At 42.6% G+C, this 21,513-nt stretch overlaps 1 protein-coding gene across 2 annotated transcripts in view; it reads left to right on the plus strand.

The window, feature by feature from the left end:
• Window positions 1-21,513, plus strand: part of ITPR2 (inositol 1,4,5-trisphosphate receptor type 2) — a 246,663-nt gene that overhangs the window by 128,881 nt on the left and 96,269 nt on the right. For both annotated transcript variants that reach the window (XM_072923748.1, XM_030263492.4), the window contains 3 exons: window positions 2,757-2,947; window positions 4,187-4,329; window positions 5,895-6,003. In XM_072923748.1, coding sequence (XP_072779849.1) covers window positions 2,757-2,947; window positions 4,187-4,329; window positions 5,895-6,003 — 443 coding nt within the window. The remainder of the gene's footprint in view (window positions 1-2,756; window positions 2,948-4,186; window positions 4,330-5,894; window positions 6,004-21,513) is intronic.

Below are 21,513 nucleotides of genomic sequence, written 5' to 3' on the forward strand. Positions count from 1 at the left end.
CTTTAAGGGAGATTGACACATTTTGAAGAGGAAAGCAGCCTACAACACCTAAATTAAAAATAAATATTTATGTTCACATTTGTTCATCAGCTTTCTAAAATGTAAAAATATGTTTCATGTTGTTTTAAATAATGAAATGTGAAACAAATGAAAGATAAACTTTCTACAAGCTGAAAAGAAATAAGAAGACAAAGGCTTTGTTTATAGCTTAGACTTCAACAGTGCCCTTTGACAACCAATACAAATCTTAATTACAAATGGAATTATACATGTAAGAACTGCTCAAAACAAAGGAGTATTTTTTTTCTCTCTCTGGTTTTCTTTGTGATAGTTTTAATTAGCTCCAACTCTTTGAACAATCATAGTCCTTGACTGCTCCTCAGACACTGATGGAAGTTGTTAACTTCAAATGGCATCTCTAGGACTGCAGAAGTCTGGGTTTTCCTCTGAACAGTGTGCTCCCCATTGCTAAATTTATTCTTCAATATATCAGGATTCTGCATACATTCCACTTAATTGAGAAGTGATCATTGTCCAGTAGCATTCCAGTGATTGACACTGGGACACAATAAATTGGATTAATAGGCTGCAGCACCCTACCAACACTGGCAGAACTTTAATGGACTTCTCTAGTAAAGTGGGTAGCAACAGGGCAAATGTGTTTTGAAAAACAGCCCAGTTGAATTATATGGAAAAACAATAATTAGAAATAATGGCCAGTCATACATGGCATTTTCCACATGTTAATCAGGAACTTGCCTTCAAAACAAATGGAGAGTGGGGAGGAAAAGTCAATTTGTGTCTTCCCAGCTTAACCTAATTGTTTTTTTCAATTCCCTGTGGCCAACCATCTAAAAGAAAGTGCCTACCAGAAATGGAAATAGAAAATTCTCTTCCATCCCAATGGAACAGCCTGATCCATGGGGGAAGCTCCAGTCCTGCATCAGGATCCAACCTTGCAGTGGGAAGAGAAGAGGGTGCCCTGAACCTGTAGGATTCATTAAAGGGAAGAGAGTCCCCATGACAGAGTGCCCTTGCCACAGTCTCTGAGGCTGGGGGTTGAGGTGTCACAGCCAGATTTAGGTTTATAATAAAAGCTGTCATTTCAATCTAGTCCTGAGGGGAAGAGAAAGTTTGTGCCTGGGATCTGTGAGTCACTGTGCTTGGCAGCACTGCAGCCTTCATTCATCAGAGCTGTGTGGTGCCTCTGCCTGCACGTCCTCCCGTGGGGCTGGAGGCATGGGCTGCTTGGGACAGAAGGGCATCTGCTGACTTCACAGCTTCAGGACATAAAGCTGGATGTGTTTTAAAGCTAGGAGGAAGAGGTGGAATATTTTTGATGCCTTCCTCCACTGTGGGAAATGTGTTAGTGAGGAATAGTGGGGAAATGCCTCAGAGAAATGTTATGCAGAGCTGCAATTTGAGCTAATTGCTTTTTAAAATTCAGCTTGTTTCAATGAGGAAAACTGAAAAATTAGTTATTATTGGTCATTTTTACAAATGGGTTAGAACTGCTCCATTTTACTTTTAAGTTTTTATTAAACATAAGCTGTGACACAGCAATTAAGTAAAATGCATGGAATACAGAGCCTAATCACTGGAACACAACCCGATCTTTTCGTGGTATTGATCACAGACTCACAGAATGGTTTGGGTTGAAAAGGACCTTAAACAGCATCCAGCTTCACCCCCTGCCATGGGCAGGGACACCTCCCACTATCCCAGCTTGCTCAGAGCTCCATCCAGCCTGGCCTGAAACACTTTCAGGCATGGGGCAAAACTCTTGTTTATTGGTTGAATTTCAGACTGCTCATACTGAGCCAGAGAACTATGTGACTCTGATCTCCAGTGGGATGGAAAGCAGCACCTAACACGGAGATTTTACTGGGGGAGAGGGCAGATACCTTCTAATGTTGCCTTTCAAACTTCCTTTTCAAACAACAGTTCAGGATACAATAGTAGTTTAATAGTGGATGCCCTGCAAGAATTCCTGCAACTCTCTTCTAATTTTTTTTTATTCTGATACTCTCTCTATTGTCATTTCCTGCCTCTAAAGTCTAAAAAGAAAAAGAAAAAATATTGCAATTTTTAGCTATTGGTTAAATTTTTTAACCTATCAGAGTATCAGATGCTTATTAACTACTGCATATATTGCAGTGGCATCCAGGCACCATCCAGGAATCCAGGGTTTAGCAACCTTAGCAGTATAGGAAACCCAGAGAGAAGAGGAGGCAGTCTCTTTCAAATTTAATTTGTATGCACTTGGTTCCTCAAGGTCTTCAGAAGAGAAATATACAACAAAGGAACAGAGAATACTTGGGATAAATTGGATAAATGTGCATGTGTCCACTAGAAAAAAAAATTTCAGAATTTGCTTCTGAATAGAGTAAAACTAACTGTTGAAATAACACATACTCCTTTTGTTACTCTTATTAATATCTCTGGATATTTTTCAAGTTAGTAGAAAATTCTGTTAAAAAAAAAAATCTGTGAAAATACATACTGGAAATGATTCTCATCTCATTTAAAATAGTACAGCTTGCTTTCTTTAACTAGATTACGGCTGATTTCTACCACTTAGGCATGCTTAATTTTAAGGGTTCTTATTTTTTGGATCCTTATTTTTAAAACCTGTTGAAGTGATATCACCCTGCCCCTTAACTTCAACGAGATCAGGCTGTTGCATACCATGATCTCTGTGTGACTTTCAAGCTTTTGCCACTGTAAATGTCTTGGGTTTTTCCTTCCTGTTAAAGCAAAGAACCGTGGGATTGCGATTCCGGTGGATTTGGACAGCCAGGTGAACACCTTGTTCATGAAGAGTCACTCCAACATGGTGCAGCGGGCAGCCATGGGCTGGAGGATGTCAGCCCGCAGTGGACCTCGCTTCAAAGAAGCTCTTGGCGGGCCTGCCTGGGATTACAGGAATATCATAGAGAAACTGCAGGTACAGAAATAGCAAATGGCTTGGGCAGCAGTGGGATTGAAGTTATCTCAGGTGTGCCAGATGTGGAAAACACCAGAGACAGGCCCAGTGCATTTTTAGCGCTGGATGAGAGGAGCCACTGCACTTCTGTGTGGGGGCAGTTGAAGGCTCAGCTGTTCAAGATCAATACTTGGCTCCTATGGAAGTCAGAGAGGGGTAGGAAGTATCACAGAATGAGCTGTGCTGGAAGGGTCCTACGAGGATCATCGAGTCCAACCCTTGGCCCTGCACAAGACAATCCCAAACAATCCCACCCCGTGCCTGAGGTTGTTGTCCAAGCGCTCCTGGAGCTCTGTCAGCCTTGGGGCCGTGACCATTCCCTGGGGAGCCTGTTCAGTGCCCCAGCACCCTCTGGGGGAAGAACCTTTTCCTGATATCCACCCTAACCCTGTCCTGACACAGCTCCAGCCGTGCCCTCAGCTCCTGTCCCTGGTCACACAGAGCAGAGATCAGAGCTGCCCCTCCTCTTCCCCTTGTGAGGAGGCTGCAGAACTGCTGTGAGCTCTGACCTCAGTCTGCTCTTCTCCAGCTGAACACACCAAGTGCCCTCAGCTGCTCCTCGTGTGGCTTCACCTCCAGGCCCTTCACCATCTCCATATCTCTCCTTTGGACATTTACATTGTGGTGCCCAAAAAGGTTGTGTTCTCCTCAAAGTTCTCCACAGAGCAGCATCTCCATTCTGCGTTTTTATGGCCACATGTCCTGTTCTGGCTGCAGAGGACATACTAGAGATTTTAGATCATGTTTGTGTCACTGGAGATTGCCATAAGATGGAGATCACCTTGTGCATGTAGAGTCTAAACAGCATCAGGGGTTTATGACCTGATGAAACAGTAGGACCCAGACAAATGGAGGGGCCCTAAACACCAAGGACACAACACCTGAGGTGACACACTAGCTGTATGGGGTGAGCATTGTTTTTACAGCACACCATCATCCCAACTGTTGCCACAGCTTTTGTGAGCACTACTGCAGAGGAGAAATTTGAAAGAGGGTAACAATGGGCACCTTCTCCCCCTTGCCCTGGATGAGGAGTGGTGGGAGAAAGGCTTGAGGTGGCTTTACAGCCACCAGGGCTGCCCGGGGCTCTTGCAGCTGAGCCTCACACTGGGCCAAGCAGTGCACCATGCCGAACTGTGACTCCACAGTGACATTGTTGTAGTTCTCCTGCAGTTATGGATGTTCTCCTGTCTCCCCCAGGACGTGGTCTCCTCCTTGGAGCAGCAGTTCACGCCCATGATGCAGGCTGAGTTCTCAGTGCTGGTTGATGTGCTGCACAGCCCAGAGCTCCTGTTCCCCGAGGGCAGCGATGCCAGAATAAGATGTGGCGCTTTCATGTCCAAGTAAGCGGGGTGCAGAGGGGCCTGTTTGCTTCTTTGGGAAAGATGGCAGGATTTTAACATTTTCAACAGCACTCCAGAGACTTAAGAATGCAGGTGACCAAGTTTACTGTTGAAAGCTTTAAAGTGAGGTCTTTTGATCCATATTTAATATTTCTCAGCAGTTTTGCTGTCTGGAGAGCACAGAGAGAGAGGGGTTGCTTGCTTTACCTGCTAGAGATGGCTTGTTAAAATTGTGGCAGGCTCAACCTGTTTCTGTTTTCTCAATAGGCTACTTTGCTATTACATTTCACCAAACCTACAACAGAAACTTAGATTTTCCATAGCAGAATTTTCAAGAATTCATAATGAAGCAGTGGGCTGCTCAAGGCTCATGGGTTTTTTGTTGGTTTGTTTTTTTTTTCTTTTGGTACAGCAAATTGATATTTTTATTTTAAATTGGCAACAGCTCTTTGAAAATACATTTCACTGGGACCCCTATCTGGTCTTAAATTATTAGATGTTTTATTTGCAGTCTGTGCATTTGAATAGAGTATTGCAAATTTTTTATTAGCCCTCAAGTGAGATGCCCTCCTCGCCCTTGAGAAACTATAATTTAAACAGAGATAACTTGGGGGAAATGAATGCATTTGGCAGCTCTCCTGATTCCTTGGTTATTTGCATATTCTGCAGAGGTAGCATTGTAATAATATACTTTATATGTTTGGAAAAAATAAAAAAAAAAAATTAAATTTTGAGATTATCCCATGTCCTCTGTCCAAACTCCTGTTTGAAGCCAGCATCAAAATGCAAAAAAAAAAAAAAAAAACAACAACAAACCACCAACCCAAAACCTGTCAAAAGCTTTCAAGATTTTCTCCCCTGCTTATTTTCACAAACATTTCTCCAGCAATGTGTGAACCAGTGCAAGGACCTGTGCACAGATCTGTTCTGCACAAAGACAGAAGAGCTGCTTCTGGTATCGGCTTCAGCTGACTGAAATCCAAACTCCTGTCACAGTCATTTCTGGAGACAGAAATGGACCTTGTTTTCTGGCTTGTCAAGTGGTTGTGTGAATGTAAACAACAATTATGTTTCATCCAAATGTCTATATTTCTGAACATTTCCATGTAAATTTTTTTGGAAATCCTTTTGGCTGAATACCATTTGCTAATTTTATCATAAATATATTATAGCCATCGTCGAAGTTGGAAGGTATAAGGGTTGTAGCTTTTAAAGTTTGCAAGATGCATGGTGACCACTGTTTGCCTTTAAATAATGGTTAAAATGAGTTACCTTTTAATAAAGAAAGGATGAAATAGCAAGTCTGGATCTTAAACTGTAAACCCTCAAAAAAAAGTGGATGTAAAATTATGTCTTCTGTATAGCCAGTAGGATATGGACATTAACATAAAAATCTCCCAACACCTGGAAAGTCCCATTTCCTTTTAATTATGATTTCTCTTGACCACTTTTATTTCCTTTCCTTGAGGAAAAATATAATGATGGGCAATTTTTACATAAAGAAATTGCAGCATGGCTTAGCAACAATGTGCAATGCTCTTTAAGTTTTAATATTTTACTTTCAGGTTGATTAATCACACAAAGAAGCTAATGGAAAAAGAAGAAAAGCTCTGCATTAAAATCCTTCAAACTTTACGGGAAATGCTTGACAAGAAAACCAACTTTGCAGAAGAGGTACTGCTTCCACTTTAATATTAAATATAGAACTAACAGTATTAATAACAGAATCTGACATGATTTCAGTTTTGTGCATGTTTTAGGGATAACTTGGTGTCTTAGGAACAGTGTGGTAAGGTAGCAAGTTGGTTTGGAACAAAAGAAACTCTCTGCCTTACATAGTTTTGTGTGAGAGACTTGATAAGAGTCAAGGCAAGCAAGATTAATTAGCTGTAGCAAGTATTACTATGTATGATTATTATATATTGGATATTCTCTATTTCTGGAGATTATTCTTAATTTGTCACACCTGACTTTACCATAAAATTAATGGAAATATAGGGATTTTTAATTGCAATTGTACAGTTTTTCCCTGCTGCCTGTGGTGCCAGACTTTTGTACTCCACACGCTTTTTAATGCTCCCAAATGTGTGAAAGGAAATCTGCAATGTTCAAGCAGAGCTGCCAGTTTTGGGAAGAAGTGACATAGTCTGTACTCTGTTAAGTGTCAATTATTTTTTGCATTCCTCTCTCCCCCCATTGCCCAGTTTTCTCTTGCAAAACCAAGTCTTTCAAATGCCTCTTTCATTTTGCTGTTCCTTTGGCTATCAGTAGGCAGATTCAGATGAAGATGTCATCTGTCCCTGTTATTTCTGAGCCTGATCCCGGTGTCTTTTGTGTAATTTCCTCTTATCCGTATTTCTGGGTATTCCCCAAACCCTTTCAGCTTTATTCACTCTTAAATATGAATCATGGAGCTATCATCTAATCTCTCAGTGCTGACATGAGACCTGCCCTGTGCAAAAATAACCAGTGTAAGTAGAGGAAACCAACCCTATCTTCACCTCCACCTCGAAGAAAACTGGTTAGGCCTGGGCAGACAAATTCTTTTTTAATGTCATAAAGATAATTTCACAGGGGAAGCAGATAGTATTATTTTTTATTATTATTCATATTTATTCTAATAGCAGTCTGGGTACATAACACCACTGCATCACATGGGAAAAATAATTTGCTTTTGTAACTGACCTTTGTAATTCTTTTAGAGAGGTTTGGCATAGACCCACCACAAGTCAACCTCATCTCAGGACTACAGGGGAAGAAAAAAAGGCAACACTTTTAATGTAGGACTTGAAACAAGCTGGAAGATTTGCTTGTTTTAGTTGCTCCTTGTACCCTGCTGTGGCTGCTGATAAAGGGAGACAGAGTTAAGGGAGGGAATTCCCATCAGAGGGAATGTGCTCCATATGTCTGTAAGGGCTCTGTTTTTCAGGAGTGGGTAAAGGAGATGTATTCCCAAACCCCTCATGTGACTTCCACCAACTTGGGGGTGCATGGTTGGTGGAAAAGCTATTTTTAAACAGAATTTCTCCCCCGTGCTTCCTCTGGAGTCCCATTGGTTTTACACTGAGGAGTGTGATGAATCATTGCAAACAAATATGTGAATAAATAAGCTGGGATATGCTTTGCAAGTGCTTCTCTGGCTTGCTATTCTTATGAGTCATTGTTCAGTGCCATGGACTTCAGAACAGTAAAAATAGCACAATGAATAGCCTCGTGTGCGTGTTTCCCATCTTTTTTTGGGCTGTGATCTCACTGCCTGCAAAGTTATTCAACTACGGTATGCAGATATTAAAAAAAAATGAAATAGTAGTAAATACATAATGGTCATAACCAGAACAAAGCTACAGAGGGGCGTGGGACATTTTGACAGGAAGCCTGAGGTTGCTAATCACCCATCAAATTGTATTTTCTGTGATAAACCTGAGAGAAATGGTCAGCCTCCAGTTTCTGCAGACTTTCCCACAGTGAGAAAGAAGGATGAAATAATGAAATAAAGTTTCCTTCTCTCTCTTCATGTTAATTCCCACCACTGAGCACCTTCTACTGTCTTTGTCCTTCATTTGACCACTGGAAGGTAGCCTGTGTCATTTGCTGAAGGAACAGGAGGCAAAAGAGGAGTAGGGGCTTATTTCAGTGATTTTATACCTATTCCTGCATCCACTATGTCAACTCTATAGTTGCACCTCCTCTTGGTGGGCAGTTTCAGGTCTCTGGTGCTCTCCTGGCTCCATTTCCTTGGATTTCCTGGCAGTCAGCCCCTGAGGCAGCACTCATTTGTGCTTAGCACCACAGCATCTAATTGTGCTGGGAATCAAAGTTTAATTTCAGAAGTTTGATTTAAGGTACATAAATGACACATAAAATCTCCTGGCCATTGATTGGCTTTCATAAGTAATAGTGGGTGATTATTGCAGTCTCTTGGGAGTTCTGCATTGAGTCTTAGCCCTGTTTATATTGATTAGGTCACCAACTGGAGTTAAACCTGATCTACAGCTCCTCTCTTCCAAAACAGCGTTAAAACACTTGGGGAAAGCAGTGTGTGGGGAGAGCTCACATTGCCTCTATTTAGATAGCTACTGCAGCATCTAAATGTATTTATCTAAAGCTTGTTTCAGACTGACTATTTGAAGAAAAGCAGGAGGAACAGAAAGGACTGTGCTTGGACTGGATGTGCCCCATCTATATTTGGGGTTAGAATCACTGGCAGTTTTTATGTCCATTTTGCAAAACCAGAGTGATCTTGGACTGGCAATTTTGAATTTATTTAGTCATATATTTTTGTGTTTCACCGTAGTGCTTCATATCAGTTTAATTTCTGTATGAATGTTGCCTCTAGACCTATTTATGCACCTCAGATTGAATCTGAGTAACATTTCCAAAAGCACCTGAGACATGTAGACTGATGTGTGCTCACTTTGCAAATTTTTGGAGCAGTTTAAAATCTTAGCATTACCTTGCTGCCCTGCTTAAAGTGTCTGTCCATACAACAGAGCTGCTGAGCCAGGAAGGGTGGTCCAGAATAAAGAGGGTTCATAAGCTTAAATTAAAGCCTCCTCAGGGAATTGGATGAAGTTGTTGAACTTTTGATCTAATGGTGCTCATATGGACTTCTTGCCTGACTCCAGCTGCTGGCAATGCCTTGGGTACGGACAACCTGCTGATTTCCCAGCTGTTCATAAACCTCTGGGGGGAAAAATGTCCTCTCTGCTACCATGTGTATATTATATCTGATCAGATGTGCTAATGGATGGTAGGGTGTTACAGAATGTGGCAGAATCCAGGCCTTTGTGCCCCTCCCTAAGGCAGCTCCTCTGAGAAACACTACTGTAAATAAATGGAACCCTTCAGGAAGGGGTGCCTGTGCTGCAGACAACATACTTTATACTTTTTCTTCCTCTTTTAGGTGTTGAACATCAGTATAAATAATTGAAAACTGCATTTTTAAGTGTCAGTAGAACAAAGACTCTGTAAGCTGCTTAATTGTCAGAAATAAGTAGTTGCACTTTTTGCCTTTTTTGGAAAAACTCATGAAAAATGTTGGTTTTTTTTCTTAGACATTTGCACTAATTCATGATTTAAAATCTTAGAAGTAGCTTTGTGGCCTTTTGTTTTGCAAGGGTAATGTTTCTGCATTCAACTTTAGATATTAAATGTAAGCTGTGCTCTCCCCTTTGTTTGCAGGAACACCACCAAATATACATGTGAAAGAAAAAGTATAGCTTTGGTGGAAATACAAATGTATTTATTACTGTAAGATGTGGTCCTAGATATGGCCACTGCTGGCTCTTGGTCATTTTGTGCCAGAAGAACTGAATCTTCTCATGTGGAGCTGTTGACAAAACGCCAGTGAGTTTGTCAAAAGCAGTCGTGCCAATTTATTGTTGTATTGATGTACCAGGCAAGCTGAAGCCAGTGGGAGCTGCAGGTCTTTTTCTGCTGGGGTAAATGGCCTCAATGGGCATTATAAGCCAGGAGATTTTGGGAGCCACTGCAATGTCCCGGCATTGCAGCACTGAGAATCACAGCCATTCTCAACTTAAACTGCATGCTATTCTATAGCCTCATCTTTTCAAGATGATTTGACTTATTTGCATTTGCAAATTAGGCAGCATTTGTAGGTTAAAAAAAAAAAAAAAAAAGAGGAGGAAAAAGAGAATAATTCTGAAAATGTGTTGCTTGCTGAATGTATCATACCTCAAAAGAATGCTTATTTTAAATGGGCAAGCGAGATTCCTTTATTTGTGTTACTACTCACATTTTGGGTTAGTGGCACTGCAGGCATTTTGAAGAATTACATTTAATTTTTCCTGTTTCTGCTGTCAGTTTTATTTGTGCTGATGTATGTAAATACCTGTGCACTGGCCTGTTTTTCCCTTTTGTCAACAGGCCATTCTCCTCACTGAGCTCAGTGTGCCTGTGAGTTGACAGGGGGTCAGAAACACCATAGGAGGACATGTATCCTCAGTGCTGTTTGTATTGATTTTTTTTTTAAAAATCACTTACCTATTTCAGCTGATAAAGGACACTTTTCAGGATCCTACATTAAAAACTTGCTCCTTAGGAAAGCAGTTCACAGGGAGGGACTGGAGGTGCAGGGAGGTCCAGCAGTGCTGGCTTAGCTGTGACCAGCACTTCTGGTATGGTCAAAAAAACTGCTGTTGTGGCTTTGTCATGGGAGTAAAATAATGAGTGAAAACTCAAATATCAGTGGGACAAACCCCTTAGTCTTGGAGATGCTTTGTGTGAAGGTGGTGATCAGCTGCAGGATCATCCAGGAATTTATTACATACAGGATTCAAGCTTTGCTATTGCCCTGAATCCTCTGAGCCAGTAATTGCAGTGGCAGGAGCACCAGAGCTTTCAGATATGCAAGGCTAAACACTGGACGTGGTCAGAACCTGAAAATGTGGTAATTTCTCATTAGACCCACGCACTGACATTTTAAAAAAGAGATAAAACCTACAGAAAAACAAATGAGCACAGTTTCACTTTTCCCCCTCTAGGCTTCAAGCTGGGATAATTAAGCAAAGGGATACCAGGAGGCATGTGATGGTGTTGTTTGTTCTAGCCAGGTGTTGTCAGCCACAGTGCTCAGAGCCTCGGGCCAGCAGCCACTGTTGTGTTGTTATTGCTGCACATTTCTGGGGCTGTGACAGGCAGCATCAACCAGAATATTCTGAATTAGCATCTCTCATCTTTGGGTACCCTGTTTACCTCCTGTGATGTGCACTGTTCTGGACTGAAAGGACCACACTGCTGGACAGCCCCCAGATGTTCTGCTGCATTTTCAATCGCACACATTTGTTGCCGATGTAAAAACCTCTGAGAACTGGGTATATGAAAATCGTGACTTATTTTTAAGGGGATATTTTTTTTGCTGTAAGTAACAGGCCCTAGAGATTTGCCTCAGCTTTGGACTGTCACCTGTTTGTGTCACTTCAGAATCCTGTTGAGAGCCACTGTGCTTGGGCCAGTTGTGAGGGGTCTGTGCCACGGGTGGTTTCAGGCAGACTGCATTGCCCTTGCCAAGCTGGACAAGAACTTTAAACTCAAAGTTGTGTATCAAGGACAGGTAATTCAGGAGACACCTTAAAAAGTGCAGGCCCTGATCTAGTGAAAGGCAGGAGCAGTTTAATCTGCTGCAGGGGCATTGAACACAGGCCTAACTACAGTGCAGTCATGATTTTGCCTTCTCTTTAATATGCATAATTGTTAACTTGTCATGATGCAAATATAGTATCTCCAGAGACCTACAGGTACTTCTGTCTCAGGTGATAGTTCAGTGAACAGTGGTGCTCACTACTCTCTGGTACTCACTCTTTTTTGTTTCAAAACCTTGGTTATTTTTCCTTTGTTTATTTGTTCAAGTCACAAACAAATCTAATGGCAGGATGCCCAGGCTGTAAAAACACATGGTTGTTAACACATTTCATCCAAAAGACCGTAGTCTCTCAGTAGCTCATATTTATCAAATTTTAAGATTATGGTATATTGTTACCCAGTTTTCTTTCAGAAATATTAAGCCCCAAATCCTGATTGATAAATTATTTTGGAACTTATATCATCAGCCCTTCTCACATACATCATCTCTCCTCTAAAGGAGCATCTGATGCTGTAAAATATTTTTTGTAGCTTAAACAAAACAGCATCAACCAAACCAATAAAACTGGAGTAGCTTATTCTTTACTCTGAACTTCAAATGACCAATTTCTGCTCTGGAATTTGCCCTTTACACAGTGTATGAGACAATAGGGAGTTTGCCCTTCTGATTTCACATTAACTCCTTCCTATGGATGTGATCTTAAGAAGAGCAAACCAGCAAGAAAATCTTAACTGCCTGCAAACAAATCCTTCTCTATTGATACTGCTACTCATTAAAAACAAATAAAAAAGAGTGCAACAGAAGGGAGCTGTTTAGTAAATGGCACTGTTAGAGCTCTGAGGATGATTCATCTCACCTTACACAGGCACAAAATTCATGGGACTCATCAGGATCCTTTCTGTGAACAACAGCAACTAGATTTTCTTGTTTTGAATACAGGTGAAACGAATTTCACTAAAGACTTCAGTACATCAGGAAGTTAAATTCCATGCTTACTATAGCTCTTTGAATCAAATTCTACAGCATGAAGATATCAGGATCAAGGTTTTCTCCCTGATTGGTTTTATTTCTATATTTTAAATTACAAATAAAACAGATTTTTAGGAATTTAGCGAAAGGTTCTAGCAGATCTTAGATTGGCAAGGGACTAGGTAAATGACCAAAGATATGTTGTAACTTAATATGTAAAATGAGTCAACAGTTTTAGCATATGATTCATGTCTCCAGGTGTATGTAATTTTGTGTGAGGATTGATTAATAAATATAAATATTTATTTTAGGTTATTTATTCCTATTCCTTCTCTTTTTCTTTTACCTCCATAGTGGAGTTATTAGAAGATTATTATTATATAGAAGATTATATATTAGAAGATAAATATTAGAATGTTAAATTGGTGTCTTAGCATATTGTTTTGTTTTTAATGGAGAAGATCTTGTTTAGAATTATATGTGTTAATGCTGTCAGAGTTACTTAACAGGAATAAAAACATCATTCCCATGGCCACTGCAATTTTACTGATTGGTGGTTGTTCAAAGTGCCCCTCTGACATCCCAAGGAGCCTTTGTGATTATTGGCAGAGCAGGAGCAATTGACAGGGGTACAACAGGGCTTTCCATACCCTGGGAGAGCTACAGTGAGGTGGGAGGGGAGTTCAGAGGAACACATGAGAGAAACAAATTGCAGGCCCCCTGAAGCTTGGGATGGCTGCAATGTTTTTTGGGAGTTAGGAGGATAAAACTGCATAACTTTTTCTTGACAATGATTCTGGAAGATGTTTCTCCCCACACGCTTCCCACTCCCTTTTCAGAATTAATTCCAGTATGGAAAGGCCACATTTATGAGCAGTTTCAGTACCACTGCCAGGTAATGGTTATAATTCTTGCTGGGAAGCACAGAGAGTGCTGCAGTATCGCAGAGACCACAGTGTGGCAACTGTGGACTTTTCAGAAACATCTCCTGTCTGTGGGAGCAGGTCAGCTGCTGCTGCTGCTGCACGGCTCAATTCCCACAGCAGTCAAATGTCTGCAGTAGTCGTGGAGGGGGCAAAAGAAAATGTCTCCTTTGAATTTCCTTGGATGGGGAAAAGGGTTCTTTTGTTTTCTGGGTGGCTTGGATATTTTTTGTTGGTTTTTTTTGTTGTTTTGTTTTGGTTTTTTTTGTTGTTGTTGACTATCACAAATTTGCTGCTGCTTTATTTAATATGTTTGAGCAACAACCCTGTTTGTACTTTGCAGTCGCACCAGAGATAGCAGTGAGCAGAATTCAATGCCTTGTATTAAGGATGGCCAATGAATATTTATGATAGACCTAGGGAGCCAGTAATAAAAATGAAATCGGCATGATGCCACTAGATCCAAATCTTTGATCTCTGTTTTAAGAGAAAATACAATAAAGCAGGGGGATAATGGACTCATTATAATGGAATGGTTAGTTATGGTTACTTAGGGCAGCTTGAATAGGTAGCATTACGTAAACTGCTCTAGTCCAAGATTTATGATCCAGAAATGTGTTTCAGGCACTGAGTTTCTACAGGAAACATCAGTTTATGATACTGTTCTGGTTTAGTCAGTCCATGCACAAAGAATTAAAGATACATTCATTTCAGGCAGCAGGATGGGGCGTTCTCTTGCCTTACTAGGGACAGCAAAGGCACTAAGAACCAGTAAGGCCCTTCTCATCGACCTCTTTTTGTGCTTCTGCTCCTTACCCATCACCCTGTGAGCAGGTAGAGGGAGGGCTGGGCATTGCACAGGGGTTTGGAAATCGGATTCCACTCCCTGCCCGGGCTGTCTTACCTGATGCCAGGTGTCAGGGGACACGTGGGGTCATCAGCAGAGAGGGGACCAGCTGCTGGTTTGGCATCACCTGGAGCACTCAGGGGTGGTGGCTGGAGATGCGTGCCACAGCTGGAAGCACCCACCTCCACCAGGAGCAGGGAGAATCTGCTGCAGAGTGCTGAGACAGCTCCTGGGAAGCCTAATGAAGGAGCTGGTATTGGACAGGGACAGGGAGCAGGAGTGAGTGAGCTATTTTTCTTTTTAATGGTTGCAATTACTTGCTTAACACCCCTGCCACACCAAGCAAGATGCAGAGGAGGGCTGATTCCAGGCTGTGGATGAAAGCTGATCCTGAGGTCTCTGTCTAGCCAGGCAGGAGGAGGAAATGGAAACTCACTGTTTTCTGATTCGTTTCAAACTGATGTAATTTCTAAGGGACTTCATCACTAATGACATCTGGCAAGGGATTAGTCTGTAATGTGGCCTATCTCCCCCTTCTCAAGAAAAAGAAAATATATGCTATATTGAACTTTGGAAAACAGCTATTAAGCAACTCCAGTAACTGCTTCTGATAGGAATTTTTTTTTTTTTTTTTTGGTCTGATGAGGATTTTACCCAGCATGTTTGGCCTTGGAGGAGTACCTGGATGGTATTGCCAGCTGGAATTGTCAGAGCTGCTTTGTCTTCTGTCCCAGGAAAACAGAAGCCTGGCGGGCAGTCACTCTCGCTCTTCTTTCATATCCCTGCTTAGTCAGAGTTGCCAGCCCCAAGCAATGAAAACCCTGAGTCAGGCCACAAACAAATCACGAGATTTGGCTTGAAAATCATGAGATTTTTTAATTACAAATAGTTTATTTGGGATTTCTCTGAGTCTTTAGTGTGTCTATTCTTCCAATTCTACTGTACAAATCCCAGAGTTTGAAGTATGCTTTGTTGCATTACGCCTGTGTTTATTTACTGAAATAAAAGCCAGGTCCATTTATGGTTACCTGACCTCTTCAGTTTGTGGGGAAAAGACCAGAATATTTGGAGCTCCCATGAGGGGATCCTTTCTACTGCCAGGGGTGCCAGCAAGAGGCACTGCTGGCCCTCAGCTGGGGCACAGGGAAATGTGCTCAGCAGGGTGGGACCAGTGTTGGTAATCCACATACAGAGCTGTCACTGGGGGTTGGGGACAGGGCCTTGTCACTCTGAAAATTCCTTTTGGCAGACTTGTCCAAAACATTTTGTCCCCAATTACTGAGCAGTTACACCAGCCAAGTTTCCTTATATTCCTTTTTCCTGCAAGCCTTTAACCCTTCCCCCCCACTTATTTTTTTTACTACTTTTCTCCTCTTTCTTGCAAAAAACTTGATTTTTTGACTCCTTAGCTGTCTACAGTAGCATTTGTGCCCCATTAGCCTTCCATCCCCTAGGGCTGGATACCAGTCTGCCTGTTTGCTGCAAAAGAAATTTAGATAACCTTGACTCTCAGGTCTTTCAGTTCTAAGACTCCTTACTGCTTCCAGAGGAACAACAAGCTTCCCTTGAACCAGGTGTTTTCTCAGCTGTGACCAGTTAGAGGTTCCCAGCTAAGGTTCCTCCCAGGCTGCTCTTACTGGGTGCAGTTCAGCATTTTAAGAAACCAAACTCTTCTAAATATACAAATATTTTACTGTGGCTCTCTAAAAATGAAAATCTTTGCATTTAAACAAATGCTGGAAGCCCTGCACATGGTTGGGGAGTTCTGCTTTTACAGTTTTTTTTGAAGGGGCTAAAAAATGTTCCTGGAGAACACACTGTGCAGCCTGAGTATTCTTAATTTTGCAAGGAGACCCACATTAACTAGGTTGCTTTTGTGAAGCAGAGGATGTTAACAGTAATTCACTGCTAGCAATAAAGTGTGGGCTTTATTCACCCAGGATGGCACAGAGGATTGTTCTGGTTATATGTCACAGTCTTTATTAAATTTGCCCTGGTTGTTGCTGGCACTTTGTTGTAGTCATGATAATTCTCACAATAAAACCAACCATAAGAACTTAGAAAGGGCTGTTTGGAAGTTGAATGATTTCTTCTTTTCCTTCATATTTAAGTATTCATACAGCAAATAACATCATGCCTGGGAAAACCTCAGATTTTATTGTTTGAGTTTGGATTTTGGTTCTGTGTGGGGAAATGTTTTAATGAAGAAAAAAAAAACCAAACACCCAAAACATCATACAGTGCAGCAAGTTTAGGAGATTACTTGGGTTTGGGGTGTGCTTAGACAGAAATGAGTAATTTGTACTGCAGAAATCTGGGCAAAGTGGTACCTGTTTGTGCCTGTGCAGAGGATCGGGTGAGAGCAGGGCTGGCTGTGTGTGGGCACAGGACTGGGACGTGGCAGCTGAACTGGCCCCTCCTGGAGTCCCACCTGATGCTCAGGCAGGCTGCTGAGAAGGGTTTGCTGTCCCCAGTGTGGTCTGCAGGGAGCCACTTGACTTAGATGAAGCTGTTTATAGAAAGAGATTATTTCCATACATGCAATATTGAAAGAGCTTGTTTTAATTCAGTAGCAAATTCTAGTACACTGGGTACTCTAAATGCAGGTCTTTTACTTCCCTTCTTAAAGAAAAAAAAAAAAAAAAAGTAAAAAAAACCCCAAGAAGTCAACTATTTGATATATACTGTAATTCATCATGTACTTAACCTATTTTTTTCAGCTATAAACAATTTGAAACTAAAGAAACAACTCCTTTGTCTCTTTAAGCTCTCTCCTATTTTTGCACATACTTTTTTCTTTGTTTTTTCTCTGATTTTTAGGTGAAGAAAGACTTTATTTGGGAGCAGGAAAGGAAATGCTGCTGGAATAATGTTTTCTTTTGATCTACCCCACAGTTTATGGCTTCTGTGTCTTAAGTTCAGTACTTTGATCACTATCTGTCTGTTTTACTGCTAAGCCCTATGCAGTGTGATTTTACTACTGAGCCAGCTGGGGCTCTGCCCCCTGCAAGAACCATGAGGTAGTAAAATCAGAGTAAATTAAAATAGTTTTCTCAAGCCTCTTCTGCATGATTCTCAGCTCTCAATTTTGCAGCTGAAAAGTGGCTGCTTTCTTGCCCCTGCCAATGCTGTGCCTGGCCAGCTCCATCTTCCAGCAGGGGCCTCCAGAGCCACAGGAGGTGGCAAAGCAGCACCAGGCAGCTGCAGCCCTGCACAAAGGGGCTCTTTCACACACGTTCCTGCTAGGAAAGCACATGTGCAGCTAAAACAAGTTCCACTGCCCATCTGACTTGAGCAACAGCCACCCTGGGGAAGCTTTTTTTTTTTTTCCCTGAGATTGGTCAATAGATATATTGCCCTAATGCTTGTTTCTGATTCGGTGAGTGCTGTGTTTAGGCCCAGAGCTTTGGTAATTCTAGATTTTTTAGTGGTGAGAAGGGTTGCTGAAGGACAAGGGAAGGGAACTGAAGTTCCCCCTGACAGGCTGCTTGAGCACAGTGCTGCCTCTTGCCCTGAGCTCGCTGCACAGGGAGGTACCATCACCATGGGCACGTGGCAGTGCAGCACAGGGTATTTTTTAAGTAGCACAAGCTCACTCCCGTCTCGGGCTCCTCTCCAGGGAACTCAGTGACTCACCTTGAGAGAAAGTCTCTCTGAAAGTGGAAGCAGGACTTTGCATATGACAGTGCAGAACCTCGCTGGTTGGCAGGGCGCCCATCTTCTCCTCCGTAAATCAAGGAGTGTGCTCCTGGGCTTTGTGAATGAAAGATTTGTTGGGGGAAAAAATGGCATAAAGTCTTAAAAATTAATTTATTAAGCTTGGCTTTCTGTGTAAATTCTTGTTCTGAAGTTGGCTTCTACTGGAGAAAAACATGCTTTTAGAAATTTGCTGCAATGTTGGCATACACAAAAGGAGCCGCTTCTTGAGTTGTTCGGACTCCAGAAACTCTTCCTGCTGTGTTGGCCAACTTGATTTGCAATGCCTGTTCTCCTGAAGGAGGATTTCTGGGTCAAGGTGGGTCCAAAAATCTGCAACCCAACGGGGGTGATCCGGCAAAAGACAATGCAGAAGACCTTCTGTGGATCCCCTGTGGCACACGGGTGGGTGTGCACCCAGTGTGGGTGGGGTGGCTACCAGCTTCTGAGGCAGCCAGATGGGTGTTGGTTAGGAAATCTGGGGCACTCCTGTGATCTGTGGCTGTCACACCTGTGGAAATGTTTATATCCATTGTGTGGGTGTGGGGAGGCCGATGTGGGTGCGAGCCCCGGCACGGCAGGCGCGGAGCGGTGCCCGGGGCAGCCGGCGCGCTGTGCGGGGGGATGCGGGGAGCATCCACCTTCCCAATCGGCCCCCGCTGGAATCCTTTGCCGGGCAGCGATGTAAGGAGCTGTTTGGGCATGTGACCGCGGCGCATGTGAGCGGGGGAGAGCGGCGCTGTTATGTAATGGGCGCCGGGGCTGGCTCCGTGCGGGGAGCGGAGCGGCGACAGCCCCCGGGCTGCCCGCGGGGCCGCACCCCCGGAGCCGCATCCCCGGAGCCGCCGGGTCCGCCTTATGTAACGCGGCACGAACGGAGCCCCCCTCCTTCCCCTCTGCCACAGGAGCACGGGACGCGGTTTTATTTATTAACCCGCCCCTCTCCCGCTTCGCCGCCGCCTCCAGAGCGGGTTCCGCAGGCAGCAGAGGTACCTCCCCGTGCTGGGGGATGCGGGGTTAGGCAGAGGATGCTGGAGGGCAGGCACTGAGGTTTGGGCGTGCAGGTGGCCTGTGTGGAGTTCCCGTCTATTACTTTGTATGTGACTCCCCGGTGGGTGCCTGTGTGAAGCTGCAGATGTTCTTGCCATTAACCTCTCACCTTTTATCTAGTTCTCTGCAAAGAAAACCACCCAAGGTCCTGTGACTGTGGGGAAGACAAAAACCCCACCAAATGTGTAGCATGTGGGGCAGCTTTAAATTTCAGTAACAATTTTTATTGAGAACCAGCTGATGAGCATATTGACATAACAGAGCTGACAGATAGGAAAGTGCTTCCCCCATCCCCACCCTGCAGCATTGACCATTTGTCCAAAGTACCATTTGAAATCCCATCCTTCCTCCTCTGAAGGAGGCTAATGTTCATTGTCTTGCCCTTGAAAAGAACAATAGTGCTGCCCAGGAGCTGTGAAGAAACCAAACCCTCTGAAATGTTGAGCTGTATTAAATCTCCCCTACTTTCTAAGGGCCAGAATATACTGCTTACAGGCAGTCTGATTGCATGGCAGCCAAAACATTTTCCTCTTAAACATTTCCCCTGCCACCACTACAGTAAGAAAATAGCTGTTTATAAAGCTGTGCTTGCAACAAACTCCTGTGCTGTTTGATAAGATCAGGTGTACTGCTTGTCCATCTGGGGAATATTCAACAAATAATAGCACTTCATATGATACAGCTTCTGTTATCCTAAATTTATTGTATTTCCAAGAGGAAGTTATTGTTGGAGTTGCTTTTGTATTAATAAGCATTACAAAATGGTGTTTTGTTTTGGTGGGTATAAGGTTTTTGTCTTCCCTTCTGTTGCTTTTCCTCTATTCTTTCACTTCACCTCTCTATATACAGCAGACCCGTGTTTAAATATACATTGTTATGTATAGTTATATAACTCTGTCTTGCAAGTGCTGAAAAATGATCCCTGGCTTTATCTTCTGAGAATTTTTTTTTAAAGTAACAGGTTTTGTGTATAATCTAGCACAGTCAAAAGACAGAGGGAGGTATACTGCTACTACATAAGGATAGTTTTCCACAAATCAGAACGAAAATAATAGAAATTATACCCCAACAAGTATCATATGTTGTGCTTTTGCTAGCCAGTGAGTCTTAAAACCAAACAGTATAAATGTATTTGGTAACGAGTGGATACTGAGTTGATTTAATGAGTTGGTGATGCAATTGGTGACTGCTCATTATCATCAGAGAATTTAACCTGCTGCAGCAACTCAGAAAACAAATGAGTGCAGCTCAGACTGGATTGTGTTGTGAGCGAAATGAGAACTTCTCCTCTCTGCAGCTTTAGCTGTCTTTGGTTTTTCCTGCTTCATATCAATCATGCTGAGCTGTGTTTCAGGTCCTTTAACCATCCATTGCTGATCCTTCCAAGGATGGGTATGGAAGTGGTGCCAGACCCTGCCTCTCATGAGCAGAGGGAGTGCCCAGTCAGGTAAACATGTTCAGAGGTCTTGACAGCTGGAGATTAACAGCAGACCTCCTCTCAGAATAAAGGGCCATTCTTCTCCCAAGGTGTGGAGAGGGACTATTAGGGCTCTGGTTATCATCTAACAGACATTACAGGAGATAAAGGACCTCCAAAGGCGTGGAAAGATCTAACTACAGCTTGAGCAGGTCAGGTTGCTTTATGAACAAAAAGCATGCCAGGATTCCTGCTGGACTCTGCCAGTGCTGAAAGTGTTTGGTTGGATGGAATCACCTTATGCAGGTACTGCTTATGGAAAGAAAACAGCAAAACTCTTCCCATTCGGTAGCCTACATTTTATGGGGCTTCATTCCTTAAATACCAATGTGCCCTCAGAGCTGTGGGTTACTAGATATTGTGGGAGCACAGCACATAAATAATAACGTTTGTTTTATTTTGGAGTTGTTAGAAAATCAGTGTCCCCGTAGGGTATAAATGCAGTAGAAGAGGGTTTGTGTGTTTGCGCTGCAAGAAAAAAGTTTTTTATCCTTAAAATATACAGTTGCAAAGAAAACTGTATGTTTAAAAAAATGGGGTTTTTTCCCCCCTCCTTGGTGCAGAATTTTAGAATCTGGTTCTGATTGCTCAGGCTTTGCTGCTATCGCCTGGAACTCAGAGATGTATGCAGTGAAACTTTAAAACTGTGTTGAGTTTTGGAAATGTTCACCTGTTTAAAAAAAAAAAAAAAAAAGCCAGCCTACAGAGAGTTTTAAAAATAGCCTAAGTCCTCCTGGAATTCAATTACAGATGCCTACCAGCTGCTTCCCCTGCCCAGGACCTGCATTTCTCGTTTCTCTGTTCCTCTGGATGTTCCTTGCAGGGGAACAGCCCGTGTGACATGACTGATGAACAGAGAGATTGGAGAGAGAGGTGCTGGGGTATGGCCCCCTGCCATCCTCCCATCCCACCTGCTGCTTGGGCTGTCCTTTCATAGCCATGATTTGAGCTGTGCGATTGTTGTACAATGCGGATGCCGGCTGTGCGGCCACTGCTGGGACTGGCACTTTATTCTCATGCTATGTGCAATGACTTTTTCAAAAGCTTTTTATTTAGCCCCTGTAGCACTGTGTCTTACAAAAAAAAAAAAAAAACATTATAAGAATCTTGTCTTCTTGGA

The sequence above is a fragment of the Taeniopygia guttata genome, chromosome 1A (genome assembly GCF_048771995.1).
Source record: "Taeniopygia guttata chromosome 1A, bTaeGut7.mat, whole genome shotgun sequence".
Classification (NCBI taxonomy): domain Eukaryota; kingdom Metazoa; phylum Chordata; class Aves; order Passeriformes; family Estrildidae; genus Taeniopygia; species Taeniopygia guttata.